Source organism: Rhipicephalus sanguineus, chromosome 2 (assembly GCF_013339695.2).
Source record: "Rhipicephalus sanguineus isolate Rsan-2018 chromosome 2, BIME_Rsan_1.4, whole genome shotgun sequence".
Classification (NCBI taxonomy): Eukaryota; Metazoa; Arthropoda; class Arachnida; order Ixodida; family Ixodidae; genus Rhipicephalus; species Rhipicephalus sanguineus.
Window position 1 is genome coordinate 48543184 of NC_051177.1, and position 24830 is coordinate 48568013.

General features: G+C 44.5%; 1 protein-coding gene across 10 annotated transcripts in view; it reads right to left on the reverse strand.

The window, feature by feature from the left end:
* Positions 1-21224, reverse strand: part of LOC119382901 (stromal interaction molecule homolog) — a 46022-nt gene extending 24798 nt beyond the window's left edge. For all 10 annotated transcript variants that reach the window (XM_037650807.1, XM_037650802.1, XM_037650806.1 and 7 more), the window contains exons 1-8: positions 20878-21224; positions 18383-18510; positions 14611-14725; positions 13381-13492; positions 12457-12572; positions 10254-10425; positions 7817-7895; positions 3212-3478 (exon numbers count right to left, since the gene is read on the reverse strand). In XM_037650807.1, coding sequence (XP_037506735.1) covers positions 3212-3478; positions 7817-7895; positions 10254-10425; positions 12457-12572; positions 13381-13492; positions 14611-14725; positions 18383-18510; positions 20878-21037 — 1149 coding nt within the window. In that variant the 5' untranslated portion in view covers positions 21038-21224. The remainder of the gene's footprint in view (positions 1-3211; positions 3479-7816; positions 7896-10253; positions 10426-12456; positions 12573-13380; positions 13493-14610; positions 14726-18382; positions 18511-20877) is intronic.
* Between the last annotated feature and the right edge of the window lie 3606 nt (positions 21225-24830).

The following is a 24830-nucleotide window of genomic DNA, read 5'->3' on the forward strand; positions in this document are numbered from 1 at the left end:
CAGCCGGGTCATTTCTTCCGCGAAGATGCTCACGTTTTCGTTCGGGAGCTGAACCCGTGTCTCCAGCAAGGATGCGGCCCTTTCCTTTCGAACGACGCTCGTGAACGTCTCCAAAAAAGCACTACGAAAGAGATCCCAGGTTCGAAGCGTGGACTCCCGGTTCTCGAGCCATGTCCTTGCTGCTTCTTCCAGGTAGAAGTACACGTGGCGCAGCTTGTCGTCGGCGTTCCAGTTGTTAATGTCGCGACCCTTTCGAACGTCTCCAGCCAGGTTTCGGGGTCTTCACATGGCGAACCACGAAATGTCGGCGGCTCCCTGGGCGGCTGCATCACTATCGCGGCAGGGTTCGCTGCGACCGTCATCGTGCCTGTTGTTCTTGTCGCCGTGCCTTTTGGCTTATCCGGTAGGAGTCCGTATTGGGGGGGTAGTCCTTTCTGCGGCGGCTGGTTCGAGGATCCGGGTTGTCCTTAGAGTCGTCTTCTTCGCGGCTTGGGCTTGGGTCAGCGCTCCGCGGTGGCGTCCGGATCATGAAGCAGCACCTCCACCAGATGTCACGTGGTCGTGACGTCGACGAAGACAGCAGTCGGCGTTTGTAGGATGAAACTGTTTATTTGGCCGAACTTGTGGCCGGAAAATGAGAACTAGAACTACAGCAATGCACGCTGTACAATGATAGCGGCGAACAGGGCGTCGTCCGTCGATCAACTGACAAGCGGACACGCGCGTCGGCTTTTATACAGGCGCTATCGAACTTTCCAGCAATATCGCTGGTGGCGGCGTAATCTCTAGACAAAGCTGGAACATTCGCGTGCGGGGCGCAATCTTAACAAACCGATCTACTACAATCGCGACGCTTCTAGAACACTACTTCGCGGACAGCGTCGAGCGTTGATAACCGTCTCTGCCGGTCAAACCCGAATACATCAGAACAAGACAAGAAGTGGGCGTGGCAATATCGGCCAAAGCAGCTGATTTATGAATGACCATTTGGAACGTTCCCTTTCGATAAGGAACGGAGCAGGGTCGCATTTGCCATTAAAATCGGAGTTTAACAGATAAATCCGAATTGCCAACAATTTTGCCAGTGAGTACTTATCGGATTTTTTCGGATTTATCTGAAAACACGGAGTCCTAGTCACAACTAGTGCAAGCTATAAGGCTATGCGAAAAAGGACAAAGTGAGAGACACAGAGAAGCGCTCGTATTCACTAAATTAAATTTTGGCATCTTACATGCAAAACCACCATTAGTTATACACACAGCGGGGACACACAGCGGGGACTGCAGGTTAATTTTGACCACCCGGGGTTCTTTAGCATCAAATAAATCTAAGTGTACAAGTGAGAGCTGTGGGAATAAAAAAATTTTGGGTACAAAATAAATTCGAATATTAAAGTTTGAGTGCGAATCGAATTGAATATTTCTCCAATATTTTTCTAATACTTCAAAGTAAAATTACAGAAAAAAAAAACGGCAGGCCTGCGCGGAAAGCGCCGCACAGTCACAGCGAAAGCTGGAAGAGTGGCATTTCAAGAAGCCGTTATAAACTCTCTTGTGGCTACTAATACAAGTACACTAGCAACGTACCCACTACGCCACAAATCATAATTTTTGTAAAGTTGGGAAGCACCCAACACGATATTATTCGTCGTGCTGCGGAGAAGCGAGGTACCATCTGTAAGGCATTATGTGCATTTTGTCGATGAGACGGTTGATGACGATGAAGAATTATGGCTGGGCCAATTGTAATATGTTGGAAGCTTTACCCACTAGTTACGTAATTCGCATTGTGTGACGCCCGGTCGTTATTTAACTCTTCCACCACGCTTTATAACATACGTTAACGTGAGAATGAGAGAGAGGGAATTATATTTATTGAGACCCTGAGGAAATGGATCATGGGAGCCTTATGGGCTTCCTTGGCCACCAATAGAAGTGCACTTGCGAGGAACCCACTACGCTATAAATCATAATTTTTGTGAAGTAGGGAAGCAGCCACTATGCAATTTTTCGTCATTCTGCGGAAAACCGTGGTGCCCGCTAAACACTTGTAAGGCATTATGTGCCCTTTGCTGATGCTGTGGCTGATGACGATGAAGAATTATGGCAGAGGTACTTGTAATGGGTTGGAAGCATTCAACAGCCCACTCGTTGCGCTATTTGCATTGTGTGACGCCTGGTTACAGAATTCGTGTTGTGCGACGCCTGGTTGTTATTTTACTCTTTTACCACATTACATTACATATCTTAATGTGGTTCCTTTCCAATATGAAGCCTGTATAGGGTCTTTTTGCAAAGCAGTTTCAAGCACCGGCATGGCTCTGAGGTAAAATACTAGGCTCCCACGCAGAGGGTTCAGGTTTGAACCTCGTTCCATCCGGAAATTTTTTCTTATTTAGTTTTTTTTTTCTTATTTCGCGTGATAGTGGTTACGGACACTGGCGGCGGCGGCAGCAGCAGACAACTACGGCGCCAAAAACGGCCCTTGTTGTGATCTCGTAACAGCTTTCGCTGTAAAATGTTGCAGGCGATCCCTAAGGATATTTTTATGAGATAGCAACGTTGAAGCGTTTATTGTGGCTAGGTTGGTGAAGCATTGGAGAGGTTGTGTTCCCTAGTTGTCTTATCAAGAATGAGGCAATGCTGAAGCCAAATTGAACTTAATTACATGATTTGGTGCAACTAAAGTGGTGTCAACAACATTCAACATGTGGAATGAAAAGACGCTATTTCCTCAACCTCTCCTCCTCCTTCAATGTATCAGAACATCTAAAATTTCGGACACCGAAAATCTTCGGCGTTTGATTTTTCTGACTTTCTCCCCCAATTTCCAGTCCGAAATGGCATTAATTAAAGCCCCCATCTCAACGTCCTAAAAATCAGAGGTTCACTGTATTTACCTTCCGGAAGTTCGAATACTTCGAATCGTCAAATTCTGGTGCGAATCGAATCGAATAGCAAACACTATTTGAAAAATATTCGAAAGTTCGAATATTCGCAGACCCCTAGTTTTTGCATTTCGCACCCATAAAATGCAGCTGCTGCCGCGTGGAACTGAACCTGCATATTTGAGCTTAGCAGTGTGACACTTTCGCCGTTAAGCTATCATGACGGGTGCACTCGCCTCTGTCACTTGTCCATTACTGTTAGCTTAGTGCTACAGCTCTTACTGATAGCCTAATTATGCCGTGTCAGTAAAGCAAGGACTGACCCCTTCCTTAGCAGCCAGGAGCTGCTTCTCCGCAGCTGCCTTCTTGGAGTTGTAGTGGCGCGACTCCAGCTCGTGCGTCAGCTGCAGCCAGTGTTGCAGGGACGGCGGGGGCACCCAGGCACCTGCACCTCCAGACCTCACCGCTGAGCTTAGCGCTGCCTGTGCCGTGCTCAGCTGCTCCCGCAGGGTCCGCACTTCGTCCTGCAGGCACTCCACGATGCTTCGAGTCTGGTCGGGGTCTGTCGTGCTCCACAACTCCCGTTCTTGCTACAGTATACAGTTGGAAAGAGATATCTATTGCCAAGTGCATACTGCGTGAAAGACCAAGGCAATGCAAATACGTATACACTACTTAAAGGAGTCATGAACCACTTTTCCAAGTAGTCATCAAATGACCTCAGTATCTGAGTTTATTGCCTCACGAATCGGTTACCACAAAACTATCTCGAATCCGTCAAGTACGCGCAGAGTTACAGAAGTTTGTCGTATGCTTTAAGCACTTTCTCTCTTCTCTCGTCCCGACGAGCACGATGGAAGCTAAGCAGCGAGGGATGGCACGGGAGAAAGAAGTTACATCAGCACACGTCATGACCTTAAGTGCGTGTGATAAAATACGATCGCCCTCTTCTGTTGTCTGTTGTTACTAGTAAGCATGAGTGTGACTCACTGTGTAATGTTAGCAGACTAAGGGGCGCTGCGCCGGCATGTGGCGGCACCGCTTGGCAAGAAGCACATTTGATCCAAATGACGCAATTGACTTATGTCGGCTATTGGCAAATAACATGCTACCCACTGTTCGACGTCAACCAGTGGGCGCCGGCAGCTCTGAAGGAGTGAGGACTGGCCTCTGCACGAAAAGAGGGTGGCTAAGAAAATGATACATAAATTCGTGCTCCGCTTGTAAGTTGTTTTTGCCATGTGAGACTAAGATTTTGCTGAGATGTTCAGAGTGGTGTCTGCTATCCGCAGGGTGCGTTTTCTCACAAAGCCCGAGAGGTTGTTCATGACCACTTTAAAGAAGGAACAAAGACAAAGAAGAAAAAGTCACTAGCGTGTGGTATTAGAAAGCCCAACCTGCCGATGTTGCTCTTGATCTGTACGTTATGCCCTCTATTTTGACAATGTGACAATATTTTCAGTGGTTTCGTGTGGCAAAACCATGTTACAATTAGAGGGCACACTGCAGTAGGGTACTTCATACTAATTTTGATCACATGGGATTCTTAGCACGCTCCTAAACCTAAGTACATGGTGGTTTTTTCCTAGGCTTGTGAGAATATTAAATTTTAGGTCCGTAGCGAATTCGAAGCGAATAGTGATTTGGTCGAAGTGAATTTCGAAGCGAATTCGAATAGTTTATATCAGATATTATAAAGAAAAATGAGCATATTTGTCATGACCCGACTAACCAGTGCAATATTTTTAAAGTTGAAACAAGACATATGCATATGTCATTCTTTCTGGTTCAAAGGGAAGTGGAAGCAACTTTGAGTAGTAGCAGGATTTGACTTACAGTAGAGTGCAAGTGATAACCTGTAAAATATGTTAAGTTTTAAAATTTACTACACTTAGAGCATATAAGCCGGTATAACAAGCTTTTAAACTTAAAAAATTATGAATCGATGTGAGGGTAATACAGTAAAACTTCATTAATTCGAACTTGGTTATTTCGAAATCCCGCATAATTAGAAGGATTTCTGCGGCCCCGTATTTTGCAATGTAAATCTGAGTGGATAATTTGAAGCGGCGGTCAGTACCAGCCCGGTTAATTAGAAAACTGGGTGCCATGTGCCCATTTCCGATCCTGATTTAGCCGCAAGTCCGCAGAAACGATGGCCCTTAGGAGCCACAAGGCACTGCAGTGTAGCTATACTAATGAGTGACAAGTGAAGCATCCCAGCCTCGCTGCTGCCAGCGCAAGAAAAAAACAAAAACAAAAGGCAGTCTCGTGGTCAGCTGAAATGTGCGCCTGTGGAAAAGAAGACATGCTTCACTGCAACACGGCAATGACATGGGGCCAGCATGACTCATGTTTTTCCCAACGTCAGCGCGTCATGATTTACCCACTCTTTCTGGGAAAATAGAGAAATTAATAAAGGGCGTTCTGATGGAATTCGTGATGTATGCGAACCTCCGATTGGCGGTTGTTCCGGCAATTTGCGCGCTTGCACTGCTGGTGGAGTACTTGCCTGCAACGTCTACTTCGAAAACTCAGTTCCAAAACTTCAGTGATCATCTTTTCCACACAGAACACATCGCGAATTCCGTCACACTGGTCATTATTAAGTTCTTCATTTTACCAGAAAGATTGGGCCAATGGTCGCATCATGACGTGCTGACGCTGTGAGGAGCAGGTGACATGCTGCCCGCGTGTCACCACTGTGTTGCAGCGAAGCGTCTTCTTTTCCGCAGGCGCGCATTTCAGTTGACCCACGAGTGTTTTTTTTTTTTCCTTTCTCTTTTTTTCTTGCGCTGGCAGCAGCGAGGCCCGCCGTTTCCCCGGTTTAGCGGCGAAATTGGAACCAGATATTGCTGGAGAAAACCCTTGTAGCCACAAACTAGCAGGCACAGCATACGACCACCCCTGATTACTTGCAGTAATTCAAAGTTCCTTGCATCTAGCTTTTTGTATGTTTGTATGTCGTTAATTCGAAAACCCACTTAATTAGATTTTTCACAGTCCCAGTGACTTTGAATCAACAAGGTTTTACTGTATGTTCATTTAACTCTGAAGTGGAGCTTCGCGGCAGTGCGGATTTCTCCTGGAAAGGCGTATTCACGGTATAGCACAGCTCCACTGCAGTGAAACCACCTTTACAGGGGGTTACATGCGGTTTATATATGTCTATTCGTTCATTTCGAATACTTCGAAATTTCCTAGAATTTAAATTCGTTTCGAAGCGAATTCGAATACTATAATATTCGTTAGAATATTCGCACAAGCCTATTTTTTCCATTTAACCCCATATCAAAACACAACTGCTTTGGCCAGAAATTGACCTGGCAAAATCAAGAAATGACATGATAAAAGCACAAAGTAGTAGTAGCTCCCTGTATACCATTCCAATGAATTGTATTCCCGAGCTGACTACAGAGCCTGTTATCAAAAAAAGAAAGCAAGAAACTCATGTCATAATACAGACTTTTATAACGAACATGAATGTAATGAAGTTCTCAATATAATGGAGTATACTTTACTTTTTATAACATCATGTCCAATGATGATGTACTTGTAAACTCGGCATAACAAAACTCGTTTATTTGCAATCCTAATACAACAAAATTTCACTGCTGCAAGGAAAACCCAAGGAAAGTGTTCCTGATGCCTGGGGTCAAATGGTTGTTAACACTGTATGTGCGAATTGCTATTTTCAAATTGCACATCGAGAGATCCAGAATGGCCTCCAAGCAAATAACAGAGCAGAATTTTTTCTGGCAGTGGCTGGGGGGCAAGGGCTCACCTGAATGCTCTCCACCTCACTGTTGGAGCAGGGAAAAAGCAAAGCATGCAGGCACCCTACTAGCACATCGTATCACCCACACTACATAGCAGCAAAGTTCTGTGTTCTGTGTGTGCCTCGCATCGGAGCCCGAATTCGTGTTTTTGTTGTCGCCGTGTGACAAGTAGAGGCGGCTGTATAAATGGCAGAACTTAAGCAATAACCTCTCACTTATCTCGCGAGTGGTCTTGATCATTCAGGAAATGAATGTTGCTAACAAGGCTTGTACCTTGCTACAGACTTTGACCGGCAAGATAAAGCATGTCGCTACTTTTGGGGGGTTTACCACTGAGTTCACTATCTAATACCCTGAAAGCAGCCTACAAAACTTATTTCTTTACTCACTCCACAAAAGCATCAATTCCCAGTGAGAGAAACAGAAACTAATGGTACCCTTACAGTAAATTAATGTTTTTTTGGTGAACTGCCACAGAATGTTTTTAAGGCGCTGACAGATTTTTATTAGCTACTAACAGTTAATCTAGTACACTGCTACCAACTCCATAAAATTACCAAGTGGCCGTCCCGTAATAAAACCCAACTAACAAGTCTTATGTTGAACCAATGCATGGCGGTGGCCGAAACTTAAGACACCATACCAGATCTGCTCAAGTATTCGCACAAAATGTGTGCACACATTGTCGCAACAGAAAATTCAGTCACCATGAGCAAGGGTGTCGTTATTCAGGTTGTCACATTGCTTTTCATGTGATTTTAAACCAAAGTGATATTGTTTATGTAGTGGGCATGCGATGGTTCTTGACACTGCACACTGAGACTGAGTGAAGACTAAGCAGAGAGTGAGTTCCGTTTACCAAGGTTCTATTGTATTGTATGTCACTCATAAGATCACCTTTTTCTGTCCCAACCACTACCATTCAAACTCGTTTATCAGTCATTAGCATTTGAACAAACTGCTTATTTGCTCCCACACCTCCGTTTATGATTTTAAAAGTGCTTCATAATGTGCAACATAATACCAAAAACCTGCTAATCTGCGAGCAGACTGGGACGTGACGATCATTATACTATATTAAAAGCAATAAAGGTATTTAGTTTTGAATAATTATTTGAAAGGTACTCCATTTTAAAGAAGTTCTCAAACCTTGGCAGCAAGGATTTCGTCCTCCAATCTCTGCTTTTGTATGACTGCAGTTTCCTGTTCCATCTTGGCCTTGTCCAACCTTCAGACACAAAATAAAAGCAAATTCGAAACTGGTGAGCAACCCAGTGTGTACAATTGAGTGTGTGGATACACCTGTTAAACCTCAGAAGACTGCACACATTTCAAAACTTCACAGATGTACTAGTGTCTACAGCAGCTTACAGCTTCGAGTTCTCCAAGTGCAAAGCTCGCGTACACTGACTGTTGTGGTGATTTCTCAGCTGTCTCACATCAACTACCAGTCACTTTCACGCATGGCTCCCTCATGTCTCCTGCAATGTGGCTTCTCCTGATACGCTTGCCGCACTGTGATTGCTGCAGTCATGTAGAAGTGCAAGAGGTGGTGCCGAGTGTTCCTCAAGTGGCACCAGCTGACTGAGTGGTTACTCTTGACAAATGGAACTTTGTTCCCCGTTTCCTATTTGCCAATTGAAGTGGCGCGTGGTTGACTTTATACACATGACAAGGAGCTCAGCATGATAGTCCCGCATATGCCTTCCTGTTCCCTAGAATGCGCTTCCATTCGCGAGCTGATACCCTGCTCGATATCCTGGCACATCTAGTTGAACATCGTTTCCACATGTCACATCAGCAAAATACACAGATTGTGTTAACATGGCGAGCTAGCTTAGTTGCGAAAAAGGTGAGATAAATGCCCTTTCGGATGTATGCACTGCTGCGCGCTGCATTGTATCGTGTCCTTTGTTTCTTGAGCGCGGCAGACCCCATATTGTAGATGGGTAAATTCCATATTTACTGCTGTATGCTCCACGAAGGTAGGAGCAGCAGCTTCATAGCAACACATTCTTCAGTGCTTTATCACAGTGTCCTCCAGTCATACTCATAATCCATTTAATATACTATCTTACATTGGAAAGCACATTCCTGCAAAGCCAGCAAGATAAGATTCCTCAAAGGGATGTGGCCATCTGCCTGACTGTACCATGAAGCCACACCAGGAAACCTGTACGAGATTTTCAGACAGCTTCGCAGTGAAGGAATAGGCCTCCTGTTCTGGAGACCGAAAGAGAGACCACAGCCTTCCCATGGTGGTTGCTTAGACACCTCCATTTCGAGGAATTCTTTAGAATTGATTTGCCCTATTTAAAGTATCTGTATTTTGCATTGTTAATTTGGCCTTGTCCTATCAATTGCTAGCCTCCTGGTTAGCTAAGAATGTACAGCAAGTGCCTCAGAATGGCAATGGCCCCGCCTACAACTGCTTAATCAGATTAATGTTTCCTTTTACTGTGAAGCTTGCTCAATGACAAGCCTGTACGGGTTTCCTTTGTAAGTTTGGACTACAGTTAGCTGGATGGCTTTTTCATTACCCAACTTCACGGCCCAAGCCTGGTGGCTACAGCAGTTTCCATTAGCATGCCACAAGTCTTTCCCCATGCCTTCCTTTGTACCAAAAGTTAGGGCAACGAAGAAAGCAGGGATGGATGTGATATGACTATGGCAAAAGCAAGGTAAGTGACGGAACATCTTGCTGTCTATGGCAATGACGCATCTTACGATTAAAGCCAGAACATACTGAATTTGGGGGAAAAAAAAAGGTTAAGTAGAACACAAGTTTGCTCCCAGAGCATCCAGCCTAGAGAATGTTCAGCCACAGCAAAACAAAATTGAACTTGCAAGCACTTACACATAAGACACACAACTTTTCGTCGCCGTTTGCATTTTAAACCGTAGTTGTCAAACCTTGGCACTCGCTGCGTAACCCTTTTTCTATCAATGAAAAACTTTAGTCTAATGGAAGCACATGCCCTTCAAAAGAGTTGAATGCTGGGCGAGTTGATGTTTGGACATAAATACCATTGCAAGTAGTGCAACAAGGCAGGACAACAGAAAGGAACAGACAAGCACAGGCGCAAACTAACAACTGATTTTATTGAAGGCAGATCCACACGTTTATATGTCAACAAGCTGTGCAGGTGCACCGTCACAATAACCAGTCGAGATAATAAAGCAGAAATTATCAAACACTGCACGAAAGAAACAGCATTTCTGCATTGTACAGCGTAATTGATGTACCGCTTACACACTCCTTGCCTGCTTTCCTCATAAATGCTTCTAATGTTTCACGAGCCATCTTTTGCTTACTTCAGCCCAAGATTTTTGCACATCGGGAACGCGGTTCACAATTGGAGAACGCCATGCAATGGTCAACAAAATGATTTCTCTCTTTATTAGACAAATTTTTGCGTGTTATTCTGCTGTCCTGTCTCGTTGCGCTACTTACGATAATATTTGTGCACATGCCCTTTGTGCATTGGATGCTAAATACCATAATTAAATTGTATTGAGTACTTAACTTCAAAGGCCTTAAAGAACAAGGACCTCAAAAATGTGACAGTGTACAAGTGATGCTCACTCTCTCTGCAGCTCAGACAGCTGCTCCTCGGCTCTCTGCAGGCTGTCCATGTCTTTCATCATCTTCTTCAGGTGGAGCTGAGAGTAGTTGTGCTGCACGTATGCAAACCAGCAGCCACCTATGGCGATCACCAGTGAGAGCACTAACAGCACATCCTTGATGTAGTTGTGATCTGCATGTGCACAGCAGGAAGAGGACCCTTTGTTCACTCAAGAACACGGTTTGCTCAATTGATTTTGCTCAACGCTTACAGCAATTCAATTGAGGCAAACCACTGGATGAGCCATGAAAAAAAAATGAGAGTACATATACATTAAATCAAAGTGCAGAGTCTTAACGTCCCAGAACAGCTCCTGAGTTATGAGAGATGGTGTACTGGGGGTGGGCTCTGGATTGATTAGACCTACGAAGTCTGGTGTTATTCAATGTGCACTTATAACATAAAAGTACAGGAGTTGCCTTGCGTTAAGCCACCAGTGAAATGCAGCCATGGAAAGCATGAGTCGAAGCTGGAGTTCAACTCAACAGGAGAATGCCATAGCTAGTGAATGCCATGGAAGCGAGGTAAAGGCTGTCTATTGTTACGAGTGGGGCTGAAAGCTGAAATTGGAGAGAGACGAAGAAGAAAGTGCGTGTGTGGTGCGCGCCAGCGCCGCTCGTGAGGGAGCGCGAAGAAGAAGATTTTAGAACACTCGAGCAGCAAGTCGGGCAAAAGCAGTCGGTGCAGCAGTGGCAGAACGAGGGTTCGTGGCGGCTACCGGCCCGTTGCGGCGCTCAACCTGTCACGGGTGGACTGCGGACGGCCTCGGGCGACAAGCTACGCCAGGCGACGACGGTGCTTGCGGTCACGGTCGAGACCTGCGGGCGAGTGGGTGGTTACGCGGAGCGCCGAGCCTGGAAAGTTGAGCAGTGCTGCGCCCGACTACCGGTGTTCTCGGACGGGCCGAGCACGGGGCTGGCCATCCACCACGCAGCGAAGCGGCCGTCCCAACGACTGCCGTGGTGGTTCACCAACCCCGCGGCATCACACCCCATGAGACACGGCGACACGTCGGACCATCTCGACGACAGCGACGTGTGAGTGTGTCACGTCGAGTGGTGCGCGGACTAGACGCGAGGTGTCAGGGCCGCGAGAACCGTGCAGTGCATGCACTAGAACACTAGAGACGGTTGTACCGGCCGAGATTTTGAGCTTTTGTATCTAGTTAGACCATGTATGTATTTAAGTCCATGTGTATAAACGTCCTGTCTTTGTCTGTGACCCATCCCTTGTCGGTTGAGTGCCTGGGCCCACACTAACATCCCACACTATAAACCGTCAGGTGTCGTCTCACTTGTGTCGGAGCCAGTACATCAGTGGATTTGATGCGACATTTTTGGAGGTTAAAATCACAAAGCATCATTAATTTGCAAGTAAAATGGCATTGCCAATACACTCAGCTATACAGGTATTTTTTCTAGTGCACTCTTAATCACAACAGCAAATGTTGCATTATGCATCTTGTGTTAAACAATCTGTATGTTACATTGTTATGCATGTTTATGATTGTGCTATGTAAGTCAACTGTAAGTACAAAGCGTACAAATCATTTAAAATTGAGAGCAAAACACAAGGTATAAAGTACAGTAAGACCTCACTGAAACATTCCTAGTTTGTGCGATAAAGCTTGTGCGTTGTTATACAAGTCAACTAGGCTTATTACCCTTATGACATCTTGCACATTATACTCATCAGGAGCAGCTGAATCAATGTCAATCTTAGTACTGTACCTAGAGTAATTCTCTATCTCATCACTAAAGTGTCACATTCATTAGGCGGGTGTACTTTAGGCTCAAAAACTGTTGCAGAGTCCGCTAACTCAAAGCCCATTATAACAAAGTCACATCTGCCACGAAAATAACTTCCTTATATCCGAAAATTCGTTATAAACGTTTATTTGTAACACTGTAGCTATGACAAGACTGTTCTTCAATTACTTCATTATAACCGATAATTCGTTATATCCGTGTTCGTTATATCGAAGTTTGAGTGTACTTGGCAAATACTCTACATGCTCTAAGTGCTAGTATGTATGCTACATTCTGACAGCTACCACTGGAATTTAGGTTGACACTACAGCTGAGCAAAAAGTAAGGAAATGACAATGTTCTTCGTAATTCCTGAAAAAACAGAAAAAGAAGGAAGTTTAGGTGATGTACTGACGTTTAGGTGGTCCAAAGAGCACTACATCCATGGCCTTTAGGGTGAGCTTTTGCTTGTGGATGACATCCTTGATCCCCAGCACACTGCTAAGGTAGTTATTGTTGGCAACAGCCATTCTGCAAAAATGGCATTTGCACAGGCAGCTACTCAGTGTTGCACACAAATAACAAAAATAAATGCATGATGAAAGATGCTAGACTGGTACGTGCGCAATATCAACTTCAAAACAACTATAGAATACATTATTATTAACCACTGCCATTTCAAATCGGTGCATCTGGCCCCAGAGGTAAGCTTCTGCTGCGATATGCAGGGTGTTTCAAGAAATGCCCAAAACATCTCAAAAATAAGGGCTTACTGCCTTCATAACTACCATTTCTGTGGCCGCAGACATTTTAAGACGACTATAGACGTCAATTATGGCAGTATTTAAAATATTAGATCAATTAATTTTTTCATTAGTGGATAGAGGTGGTTGGGCCAAATGGGAGAACTGGAGCCCTTCCTGCAAGGTACACACCAAAGAGAGAGAGAGAGATGGCAGGCAATCATACTTATAAAATTTATGCTATTTGATCATTTTCACAAAATTAGAAAGAACAATCACATTCTAAAAGGCAATAATTAGTGTAACTTGCCAATTTCTATGTAGACTTAGTGAAACATGTGCATGAAAAGTGTTGCTGCTTACTGGTGAGCCTTAATGATCTTAATTCACAAAGTGAATTCATGAAGTTCAACACTGCTTTGTAAAAGTGCTGAAACACTTGCACAGATCCAACATCGACCACCAAGAACTGTAGGAGGAGCAGCAATGTGCCTTCTCAACAAAGTCATGTTAAGAGCCCGAATGTTTCTCGCGATCACCATGACGGACTCCAGTGCGAGCTTGAAATGCAAAAACCAAAATGAATGAGTGTTTACCTGGGGAGGGTGGAGCCATCTACTGCATTCTCCTCAAAGGTTTTTGCATACTGCGGTAGCTCAACACAGCTAACCAGCCACTCGATCGTCTCTTCCACTGTCCAGTTGTGGACTGCAGGATGGCACAGATTGCGCCGGAGAGAAGGAAATATCTGTGAGCATGTTGGCTCCACGAAAGGCACACTATGCTAAACAGGTTTAATGTGTCCACAGTCAACGAAGCGTTTGGCTCAATATCTCAAACAGGTTAGATGCATTAGTGTTATGATGCTAGCTAGCAGGTTATAGCTACCAACGCTAGGTCATTTTCTCACCTACCGGCCATTATCAAGCGATGTATCACACTGAAGAGTTAAGGATACTGTCAACTTTATGGAAAAGTTGAAGCTCTTGCTTTGAAAAAAAAAAAAATAATAGTAATTGAAAATTGACAGGAAGCTTAATTTAGTTTAGGCCTACCTCAAATTTCCTCACTTAGATAAATGCAAGATATACACTTTCTAATTAGGCAACTTCTGGAAGAATCCTAATTAAGCTTGTTCCACTAAGAATAAAAAGTATAATTACAGCAATTGATGTTTCCAGAATATTGACTTTATTCTTCAAAGTGTTATAAGAAGTGATTAATGTTTCAATTTACATACCAATTGAAACAAAGGTTGCATCTTGCATAATAGCACAACTAACAAAAAAAAAACAACCTCAATATAACAAAAGCAGACGTAGCAAGCTGTCAGATAATAAAGCAAACCTAAAATCTTCCTTGCCAATAGCAAAGCATACATTATATATTTATGCTTACAGTGAATTGCTGATAATACAGCAAATATTTTTTTATTTAGATGTGGCTTCATTATTAATAAAGTATGTCAATGAGAGCTAGGCCTGAGCCTCTCAGCAGTTCAGTACTCTGGAACAGCTACTGAATGTAAAACAAAAAATGTCAGAACGACAGAGTGCAAGCAGTCACAACACTGTCAAGCATCTACAGACAAATAATGTAACAAACAGCATTGCTGCACAAGGAAACATTTAGACTGCCGCAGTTGAGCACTTTTCCCAAAGCATTGCAATGGGTCCACCCACACTCAGCATGAGTATGATACAATGCCACCAATGGTACTTCTTTAAGCTCCCTGGCTTAGCCTAGATATTAATAATTTTTTGTTTGCTTGTTCATGATTATCAATAATTGGTTTAGGTGCAGATCAATTGAAGATGACAACCAACCTTCAGAGACCTGCCAGGATTGCCATAATTCCTCAATGGAAATGTACTTGTCATTGCCATGAAATTTCTTCTGCCGCTCATAGCCATTCTCGTACTGCAGCTCGTCTCTAAGAAACTGAACACAGAAACACAGCACAGTCACAACAGAGAGGAAGCATAACAGGACACACTGGAAGTGCAACCAGACCCCTAAATTCTTTACGACTTGGCCTCTGTGCCTCGTACCTAAAAAAAACCTCTCAAGGAGTGAGGCACAGGGCACTTTGACATATGCTTCCAAACTTTTTTTTTAAACAGAACAGTGCTAGTATAATGTAACAATCCTACTTCAATGCTATTCCTTTCCATGTTTGCCCCTGCATCAATGGTGAAAATGCAGCTCTTGCTGTGCTATCAACATGATCAACTTGTCATGAGCATTGAAAGAAATAAAATTAAGCAAAAAGAATCTATAGATAAACCAACCCTTTTTTCTGTCACACTGCAAGGCAGTTTGCCAGACTGACGGACACAATTTTTTTTTTGTCAGAATGTGTACGGGTTGTGCTTTTTCATGTGGGGGAGATTCAAGCATGAAAAAAAGATAACAGCTAGTGTCTAACATTTACACTTCATCAGAATGATGACTGCTGACTACCATCAGCTAGTCCATATTTGATTTGCGAACAAGAACTTGCTAATTAGAAAGACAGTTATGACTAGCAAGTATTTTTCGAACAGCAATGTTTTTGTAACTTAGCGGACAACTACAGAGCCAGTTCTGCTGTGTCTGTTAAATTATCTAACCTGTAAATCTATACAGCAACAAACAAAAAGCAATAACCCACAAATACAAGACTCACTCAAACATTGCACCACTACTGCAACCAAGTAGCACACAAAAGGTGGCAATGATACAGTGGAGTCCACTCGGAGATACACAGCGGTCCACTGTTAAAGGGAACATCGGAGCGTGTGGCGGCAGCTCGGCGCCACCGCCGGCCAGCGGCTGCAATGAGTTTCGCGCAGGCACAGTGTGTGCCGTGAGCCGTGCTCTTTTGTTGTCCGCTGACATCTGTTTCTGCGCTTCGAATAGTCGAGCAGGGAACCGTTCACACGACGAAAGATCACAGGGCATGGGGCTGACTGCGCGTGCGCGAGACTCGTTGCAGCCGCTGGCCAGCGGTGGCACCGAACTGCCGCCACACGCTCCGATGTTCCCTTTAACAGTGGACCACTGTGTACAGGCTGTTTCACACTTAGGGGAAATATCAGAGCGCATGGCATCTTGATGCGGCCAGCGCTGCAACCACGCGCCGTCAGCAGCTCGCGCGTGCGCTGACGTGCAACTCTACACCCTTGAAGCGTCTGCGCACGCACGAGCTGCTGCCGGCACGCGATTGCAGCGCTAGTCGCATCGCGATGCCACGCGCTCCGACATTTCCCCAAATTGTGAAACAGCCTGTACATGCTACATGTGAAGACACGGCACTTACAAACAACTTAAACGATAACTGCATCTATGTAAACGTAAGAATGATACATATTCCAATGCCTCCACTATTCATAAGCCAGTCTGAATAATTGCCTAGTAAAAACTTTCCAACCATTTTTTCTGTCTGCTTGTTTAGGCAGACTTCAGTTATAAGCTCAAAACTGAAGAAGAGAATCTGACAAAGGTACCTTCAAATGCAGGTATGATAATATTGCTCAGAATATGTACTACACAGCAACCTCTTCATCTAAGAAATTCCTCTGCCTTCATAAAAAATATGGTGGCAGTATAGCTAGTTTGACGTGACCCCATACTTGCAAACTACACGGCAATCTGTGCATGTGAGCAAGTTGTTCTCGTTTTTCATTCATTGCTCTTACATTCTGTGTAAAGTACATAACCATGCAAATGGCAGAACTTTTTATTGTGGTTTAGAATGACCGAAAGCTGAGCCAGTTCATAAATATTCAACATAAAAGGAAGTAAGCCATGCACATGGAAACAAGAGAAGAGTGCCGAGTTGTCTTGTTCTCTGATGTCCATGTTTGCATGCATTACCTTCTTTTATGCTTTTATTGTGGGCCCTTCTTGACAATGTGTTTTATTTACTCAACACAAACACACCCGCTCCTGCTTTCACTGCCCAATGGGATGTATGCTGCCATCTACCACACCATAGCAAAAGCATCAAAACAAAGCCAGAGTTATTGCGAGAAAAAGCAAAGTGCTGCAAATGAGCTGAACCTATACATGGCTGTTTTTACCAGAAAAATGTGGACGAGATCACCTCGTACATGGCACAAAAGGGGTTAAGGCCCCTTTTGATTTCTGTTAGAACAGATTGCAACCAGAGCAACCTATACCTTCCTAAAGTGAATGTAATAACTCCACATTCAACATGTTGAATGCTTAAATAAAAAAATGACGTTTAAAAGAATGTCTCTTTTATTGCCTCTACACAGAGCGACTGTAACGCTGCTACATCTGGAATAAATGTCAATGCACATCAGGCTTTGCCACCAAAGATGAGAATGATAAATATACCAGCATTAAAGGGACACTAAAGAGAAAAACGATTTTTCTCCGTATTAGTAAATTATTCTTTCACAATACCAAAATCACCACGCTTGCCGCAAGAAGACACTTGGCACTTGGCAAGAGAGAAAACGAGCAAAAAGAAAATGCAGGTGGTGATGCCACACTGTGAATTCCCGCACCAGTCAGCACAACGTCAGATATTGATGGTGTCTACAAGGGTCTATGTAGTTACTAATTGGTAAAATTGAAAGTACAGCGGCCCATTTTTTTAACGTGAACGTGCGAGCATCACACTGTCAAGTCAATAAGCACCATATAACGGAGTGCAGCAGCGAAATGAACGAAAATACAAGCATGCACGCAGTGAACAGTCCGGTGCAGCTTTCGTCTGCCAGGCTGTTATACGAAACGGACACAACCCCACCTTTTTTTTTTTTTGTCCTGTTTTTGGCTCACTCTGGCAGATATCTTTGCTGCCTCACGAAAGTGCTGCGCGAACTACAAAAAAAAAAAAAATGCTGATATGTACGTATAATCAGCCGGTCTATATCAGATCCCATCCATCTCACGAGCAACCACCTGACCTTTTCTTTATAACTTGATGGCAGCATTCAGAAAAGAAAAAAAGGACGACGATAACGGTGGTCAAAAGAAGCGAGGCTGGTGTCCACTTCCCGGAATAGTCTAGCAGAAGACCGGTGCACAGGACTGCTCATAACGTGCGTGCGCATATTCTCGTTCATTTCACCGCTGTGCTCTGCTATGTGGTGCTTATCGACTCGGCGGTCGGCACTTGCGCAATCAGGTTTTAAAAAAATGGGCAGCTGTACATTGTCCTGTAAGGGAGCAAGAGACTTGACATACCAAGTTTCAATTAATTTTGTTGAGCCGATGTCGCAAAACTACAAAAAATTCACTTGGAAATCAGCAACACCACACGTGGAGATTTTAGTGTGAAATTTAAAAAATATTTTCTCCTCTAATAATAAGCCTATGAGGATGAAATTAATGAAATTAGTGTTTTCAGAGTACAATTTATCAATCTAAAGAGATTCATTGTCTCACTTTAGTGCCCCTTTAAAGTATAATAAACAGGCTCTTCACAATTTTTTTTAATGCCATCTTTTTAAACGCTAAGGCGAGATCTATCAACTCTAAGATGACATTTATGTACAACTTGGCCTTCTTTGTAGCGATAGCAGTGTCTTAATGTTACAAGGTGAAACCCAGCTGTGAAAGAAAAGTCGACAAAAGGCAAACCTCATCTGTCTCAGCGATGTCAACGCTTCCATTGTCATCGTCGTCCAGCTGTTGATGCAGGGCTCGAATTGCTTCATAGCCGAGCAGGTCATCGCATGCATTCACTTTCTCGCACGTTGCTGTGCTCCCTGGAAATGTGACGCCAGATCACAACACACATCTGGCAACTGAATTCAGTCGCGAATAATTCATGAGCATAAATCAGGGCTAGACCGAGAACCTACGGCACAATGGAAAACGCCAGTATGTCTGCGACGTCACACCGACAAGACTGCTACGTGCACTGATGTGCAGATTAGCCAATCGAAGCGTGTTCGTTAAATGATGCCTGCCAACTGAACCTTGATTCTTGAAGCTAAATTACACTCTGTGTAATCATTCTGAGCAATGTCCTGTGTTGGTATATACACGGTACTTTGCCCTGAAAAATGACTGCATAGACAAGCAGGCCTCCCGTGCATAGGTCTGTCTACAAACTACACTGAAATGCATTCAGACCACTCAAACATCCCTCGTATAGACAAAGATGCGGCTCGATGAGGCAGAATATTTTAAAACTATAGTTGGATACAACTTAAGAAGTCCAGAGAGCACCCACCCAGATAACCAAAGTGTGGCAGCCGATAACTTCCGTGACTGAAGAAATAGTCCCGCTCATGTATTCGGCAAATGTTCTCTGAAGTTGGGGTCACCGGCCATCCAGCTCATTACGTCAGTCTGGGGTGCACGCTCATTGGTGCAGGCTTGTGTGCATCCGTCTTTGCGGAGGAAATACTGCAGACTTCTAGAGTTGTATCCGATTAAATTCTCACTGGGTGCACAAATGTTATCTGGAGCAGGTCAATGGGATACATTTAAGCAAAGCAAGCTTCTTATAACAGTGCTTGTGCTATCACGGTCTGCACAAATGAATACTGACTAAATTAATAAACTCCACAGGTCTAGACATGTCCAAGGTGTAATCCGCATCTTTATTCACGGCCGCAAATGTGCAAGCATAAAACTTCCAATGCTTATAAAACTAATTAAGGTTCTCCCACACGGAGCAATGAGAAACCCAACTTCGAATAAAACTCATTCAGGCGATCCTCCGGAGACAGCCAGTCAGAATCAAAGTGAAACCCTACAGGAGAGTGCTGCAACTCGGCTGGCCTTCGCAACGCATAAAGGCAGCTCTAAAGTGCGCGTGACACGCAGCCAGCCGTTACGGATCTGGGGCTCGACAGACGGGCGCTCATGCGGCTTCGCACTTTTATTTTTTTCAATTGCCGTTTAAACAATTTGGTGACGTCACGCGCCAATGGACCGGCGCCCTACGCGGAATGTGTCGCCGCGTCGCCCCAGACAAGAGAGCTCTTCCCACACAACTACACACGGCAAAAAAAAAAAAAAAAAACAAAACAGAAAAAGAAAAAGCACTTGGACGCGGATCGCTAAAAACACCGCGAGATTTTCAAGGTTGCGCGCGGAATGGCCCTCCGATAGTTGCCCGGCACTGTTCCGACCGATACCGGAAACACGACGATGACAATTCTGTGTTCCTTTATCGCTATCGGTCGTGATATTTTAGTTGCACCTTTACGCCGCGGCCCACCGTGCAGTGCCAGCCTTTCAAACGACGCTTTTACAACTGAGAGCGAGTGCCGGAATCACGCTTTCGTTCACACGTGTTCGTTCAGCTTCGATGTGTGCGTGTGTTTGTTGTCGGCGCAGCATGGGGCAAAAAAGAAGGCGACACACAGGTTGAACCCTCCCGCTCGCTCATTTGCGCGCCGCCGCTCGTTGTACTAACAGGTTGCGCAGCAAAATGACCGACCACACACGTCCCGAACACGGCCCACTTGCTAACCTAAAGGGGGGCGTGCATGATGATGCCTTCTAACGCACGAAAGCGAAAGTATTGCGATATGTTTTTACGCAAGACAACCAGCGCGCACGTCGAAAGGTAGTGTATGACAATTATGAACGGCGTTTACTAAAAACAAGCTGTCATTATGTTGATTATGCGAAAGGACACAGACAAACAAACAAAAAGATACTTAAAAAGCGACTGCAACCTGCTTCGAAGCGAAAAGTTCTCTGTTCAGAAACGTATCGCGCGCTGTTAACTCTGATCACATCTTACTAAACACCGCTTACTAAGTCGGCACGAGAAAAAGGTGTGCGGGATGATGTAGTTTGTCAAACTCTTGCAACGCTGCGCCACGGACACTTGCGATTCAGCAGTGGTTTGACTTGCGCTGCGCGCCCCACACCAGAACAATGCGGTGCGCTGTATCAATATTTATAGGCCTTTTTTTAAGTGCTGTAATTTCGCGCCGGCCGGTGGGGCTACGTAGCAACGGGTGAAACGCTCTGCTGGCTTCGCGAGTACGTCTGGAAAGGTGCAGCGCGGATCGTCCTTGCTCGGGCCTCGGACCCGTAGCCTTCCGAATGTAGCAGGACGAGCGCTCTAGTGCGGAAAACGGCAGAGGGTTTTATGTCTTCCGTTTTACCTTTGTCGTCGGCCGTAGGCGCACTGCCTTGCGCGGAGTCCGTTGCATCCTTGTCGGCTGTGAGTGCATTTGCCGAGCGGTCTTGAACGAGTAGTACGCCGAGAACCACCTCTGAGAATAGGAACACGGTTACGATGTAGCGCGGCCGCAGCCAGTTCATGTTTTTATCGGCGTGGACGTCCGGTGAGCGTGACGCGCGCCTACATAAGCTCGCGTTAACTTTGAACCTGTGTGGCACCGACACATGAGTTATTTTGATGACTAAATTCGCGCGGAGCCAACAAAAGCGAGTACATTCCAGCCAACACAGTGAAACTTGGCGTCAGCCGTATACGGCCCCCAGCGTCAGGCCCGCAGAAAACGTAATAACAACGTGACGCTTTATAAACAAACTTGTAAGCATTTATAATCACATTTATTTCTAAGTAAATGACAAAGTTGTAAAGAGATAATATTTTAATACAAACAATAGATTTGAGTGCGAGATTTTAATTTGTTGATCAGGTGATCTATGGCGGTAAGTTCAAAATAACACTGCTGTTCTGGTAGACTCTAGTTCTGGTGTCGTGCAAATGCGTCCGATTTGGTTCACTGTGCACCATGCTAGGTCCAACACAAGCAAAACCCAACAAATGATTTGCAAAAAGTTCCACAAGCTTGCTTTTATTGCCGTCATATGCTCTAGAAGAGGAAGCTTTTGCGCAGATACCCCTATTTTTATAATAGGGAACGGAAAAATCGTTCTTCTCGGTGGCCACTGCACCGAATTTGACGACGCATATATTAAAATTCACTAAAAAAGAAAAGGTTATTCCATAGCTATTCTACAGAGCGGTGCGTATTTGGGAAGACATCCGTTTTATACGATCATAGATGTACGAAAACACCAGATCGTCACTATTAGAAGATTCAAACTATTGTGATTTTCGGCTGCTGCATGAAAACAAAAAGCCTCTCCTATGCACCGAGTGAAAATAGAACGTTGGTTGCAACACTTAGATAATCATCACAGACGCTTGCTGCTGATCATCTTCTAACTCATAAAACATAGAGCGCAGTCTGTGTAGCGACCTCAAACAAACAGATTCTTGTGGCCCCCAAAAGCGTCGCTGCAGATATTTCAGTAAGGGCATCACAACGGGAAGAGTTTCCAAACCATTCGGTCGAAGCATCACGCATTGTGACAGTGTATACTCGTATTGAACTTGACTGGAGTTAATCAACAACTCAGGGACGCATTACAGGATTTTTCCGACGGGGGTGCGGTGTTGGGTGGTGGCAGCAGCTCTTCTTGTGGGTATGCACTCAAAAATTAAGGAGGGAGGGGGTATCAGCAGATTCGGACTCCCCTTTCAGGTGCACCCGTGCAACAATTAGCTAGTTAAGTAGAATATAAAAGAACTACATTGCATTAAAAAAAATGCTCGATCGATATAGCAATCACGTAAGCACACTTATTGCAAAACGATCAAAATATGAGAGGATGTTTCTAAGTTTATGACGTCACATATGACGTAACGGTGCAGAGTTTTCGGCGAGAAATTCAATAATGTTCGGTTCCCATTTTTTAGTAGCATATGATCAACGTGTCTTTCTTCCGAGGAAATGAAATCAGATTTTTTTTAAATAACCGCTTACCATTATGAAACTAATTTAATCATAATCGTCGTAATTATCATAATTATCTACATAATAAATGTACGCTGCCGGACGAAGCCCCCTCCGACAGGTCTCAAGGTGTACCGTGTCTATTGCGCTAGTTCCATTTTTCGCTGTGCCTGTAATTTGCTTAATTTCATAGCACCACCTAATCCACTGCCGTAATAGAAGAGTTTTTCTTCCCCGACCAGCACCTACTGTGATTCGAATAGATCATTGTCCATCGGTCCTATACGCGTTACATTTGGTTGCCTGTAAATATCAAATATAGGTTATCATGCTTTCAATCTATAACCCACACAGCCATAGGCGTGCGCACGGGGGAGCAATAGGAGGGGGGGGGGGAGGCGCTGCGGTGAAACTTGGACCCCCCCCCCCTAATTGAGAACCCTACGGACGCCTAAGCACACAGCTGCCTTTCTTTATCTTAATTTTACACCTATCGATGCGAGGATGCTCAATCAGGCGTCCTTACAAAAGCTTACAACGACCTTGACCTTTTTCCCCGCAATAGAGTACGCCTTTCAGTAGGTGGAAGTCTGCGTTATTTTTCCTTGTCATCCACGTACGGGCCTCTTCGAAGAGGAGCGCTCGGGTTTGTTTGTAGGGCTATGTTTATACTATGTCCAGCAAGGCACACGGGTCTAAACGCGGAATGGCGGAAAGGGTATAACCGAAGCGCGTCAGTTTTCCGTCGACTGAGGTTGCCTAGAGCAACCACCGCGCTGTGCGTTTAGAAGCCGCGGCGCTCTCGTAACAGCGACGCGTCTCCTACGCGGCGGAAGGCCGGGTATAAGCGCATATGGAAGCCGCCGCGTCTATTTCTGCTAGTGAAGCAGGGTATTTGAAGGCGCAAGCCGGCTAGTTATAGGGGCTCGACTGCAGACCTCGACATCTGGTATTTCCTCCGTCTATATCTACGTCCCAAATCAATTTTAGAACAAACACTGACTGCACAAGTCGTCGAAGCAGAAGGCCATGGCTGTTGTCGTCGTTATTGTTTACGTTGTTATTGTTGTTGTTGTTGTCGTTAAATACCGCCGAGTCACTGACGACTCCTGCTAACACCACGAGTCGCATGAAATGGTAACGAATGCGTTGTGGCATTTCTTACTATAACAACAAACCTGACCTGCATGAATGACTTTAATGTTGACTGTGTGTATGTGCCCTATTTCTATTTCCCTATTTCTATCTTATCTTTCTAGTCTCCTCCTTACTTGCAGTGCACGATAGCAAACCGGATATTTGTTCTGGTTGCAAAAAAAAAAAAAAAAAGACGGCGTCTTTTCCATATACAGCCCACATGTCTCTCTCTCTCTCTCTCTCTCTCTCTCTCTCTCTCTCTCTCTCTCTATATATATATATATATATATATATATATATATATATATATATATATATATATATATATAGGATTGGACTAAATGCAAAAACACCCATGTACTTATTAGATTTAGGTGCATGGTAAAGAACCCCAGGTGCAGGGGCGTAGCCAGAAATTTCTTTCGGAGGGGGGGAGGGGGGTGTTCAACCATACTTTATGTATGTTCGTGCATGCGTTTGTATGTGTGCGTGTATATATACGAAGGGGCGTAGGCAGAAATTTTTTTCGGGGGTGCACCTCGATGATCTAAAGTGGATTCCGGGCAGGCAGATGTGGTCGAGTGTCATTTTGTGCTCTTTATGCCACGGCGAAAAAAAATTTTCGGGGGGGGGGGGGCACGGACCCGGTGTGCCACCCCCTTTCTGCGCCACTCTATATACGCAAGCAAAACTGGAAATTTTCGGGGAGGGGAGTGGACCCCTCCTCCCCCCCCAGCCTCCTCTTGGCTGCGCCCCTGTCTAGGTGGCCAATATTAATCCCGAGCCCTCCAATATAGCGCGCCTCATAATCATATCGGGGTTTTTTGGCATGTAAAACTCCACGAATTGTTAAATAGTTTAAGCTGTTATCAAGAGGTTAGCTTTTATTGTTATCTGCAATACAGACAGGCAGGCAAAGAACTTTATTTTGATCCGGAGACGACGCTCACTACCCCCTTAGGGGGCGACATCGGTGGGCCGATACCGGGGAAGTAAACCAGCAGACAGGGAAAAAAAAAAAAAAAAAAAACGAGCAGCAATTTCTTTTAATTAAAAAATGTACGGCGTAAATTTCTAAATTAAAAATGTACGCCGTACGTCCATGCGTTGATGTGATAATGTGTTGTAGAAATTTCATTGTACAAGTTATATTTGGACTGCATGGTCATAACTTGCTCATGTGCAGCTGCTTCTCCCAAATTATCAAT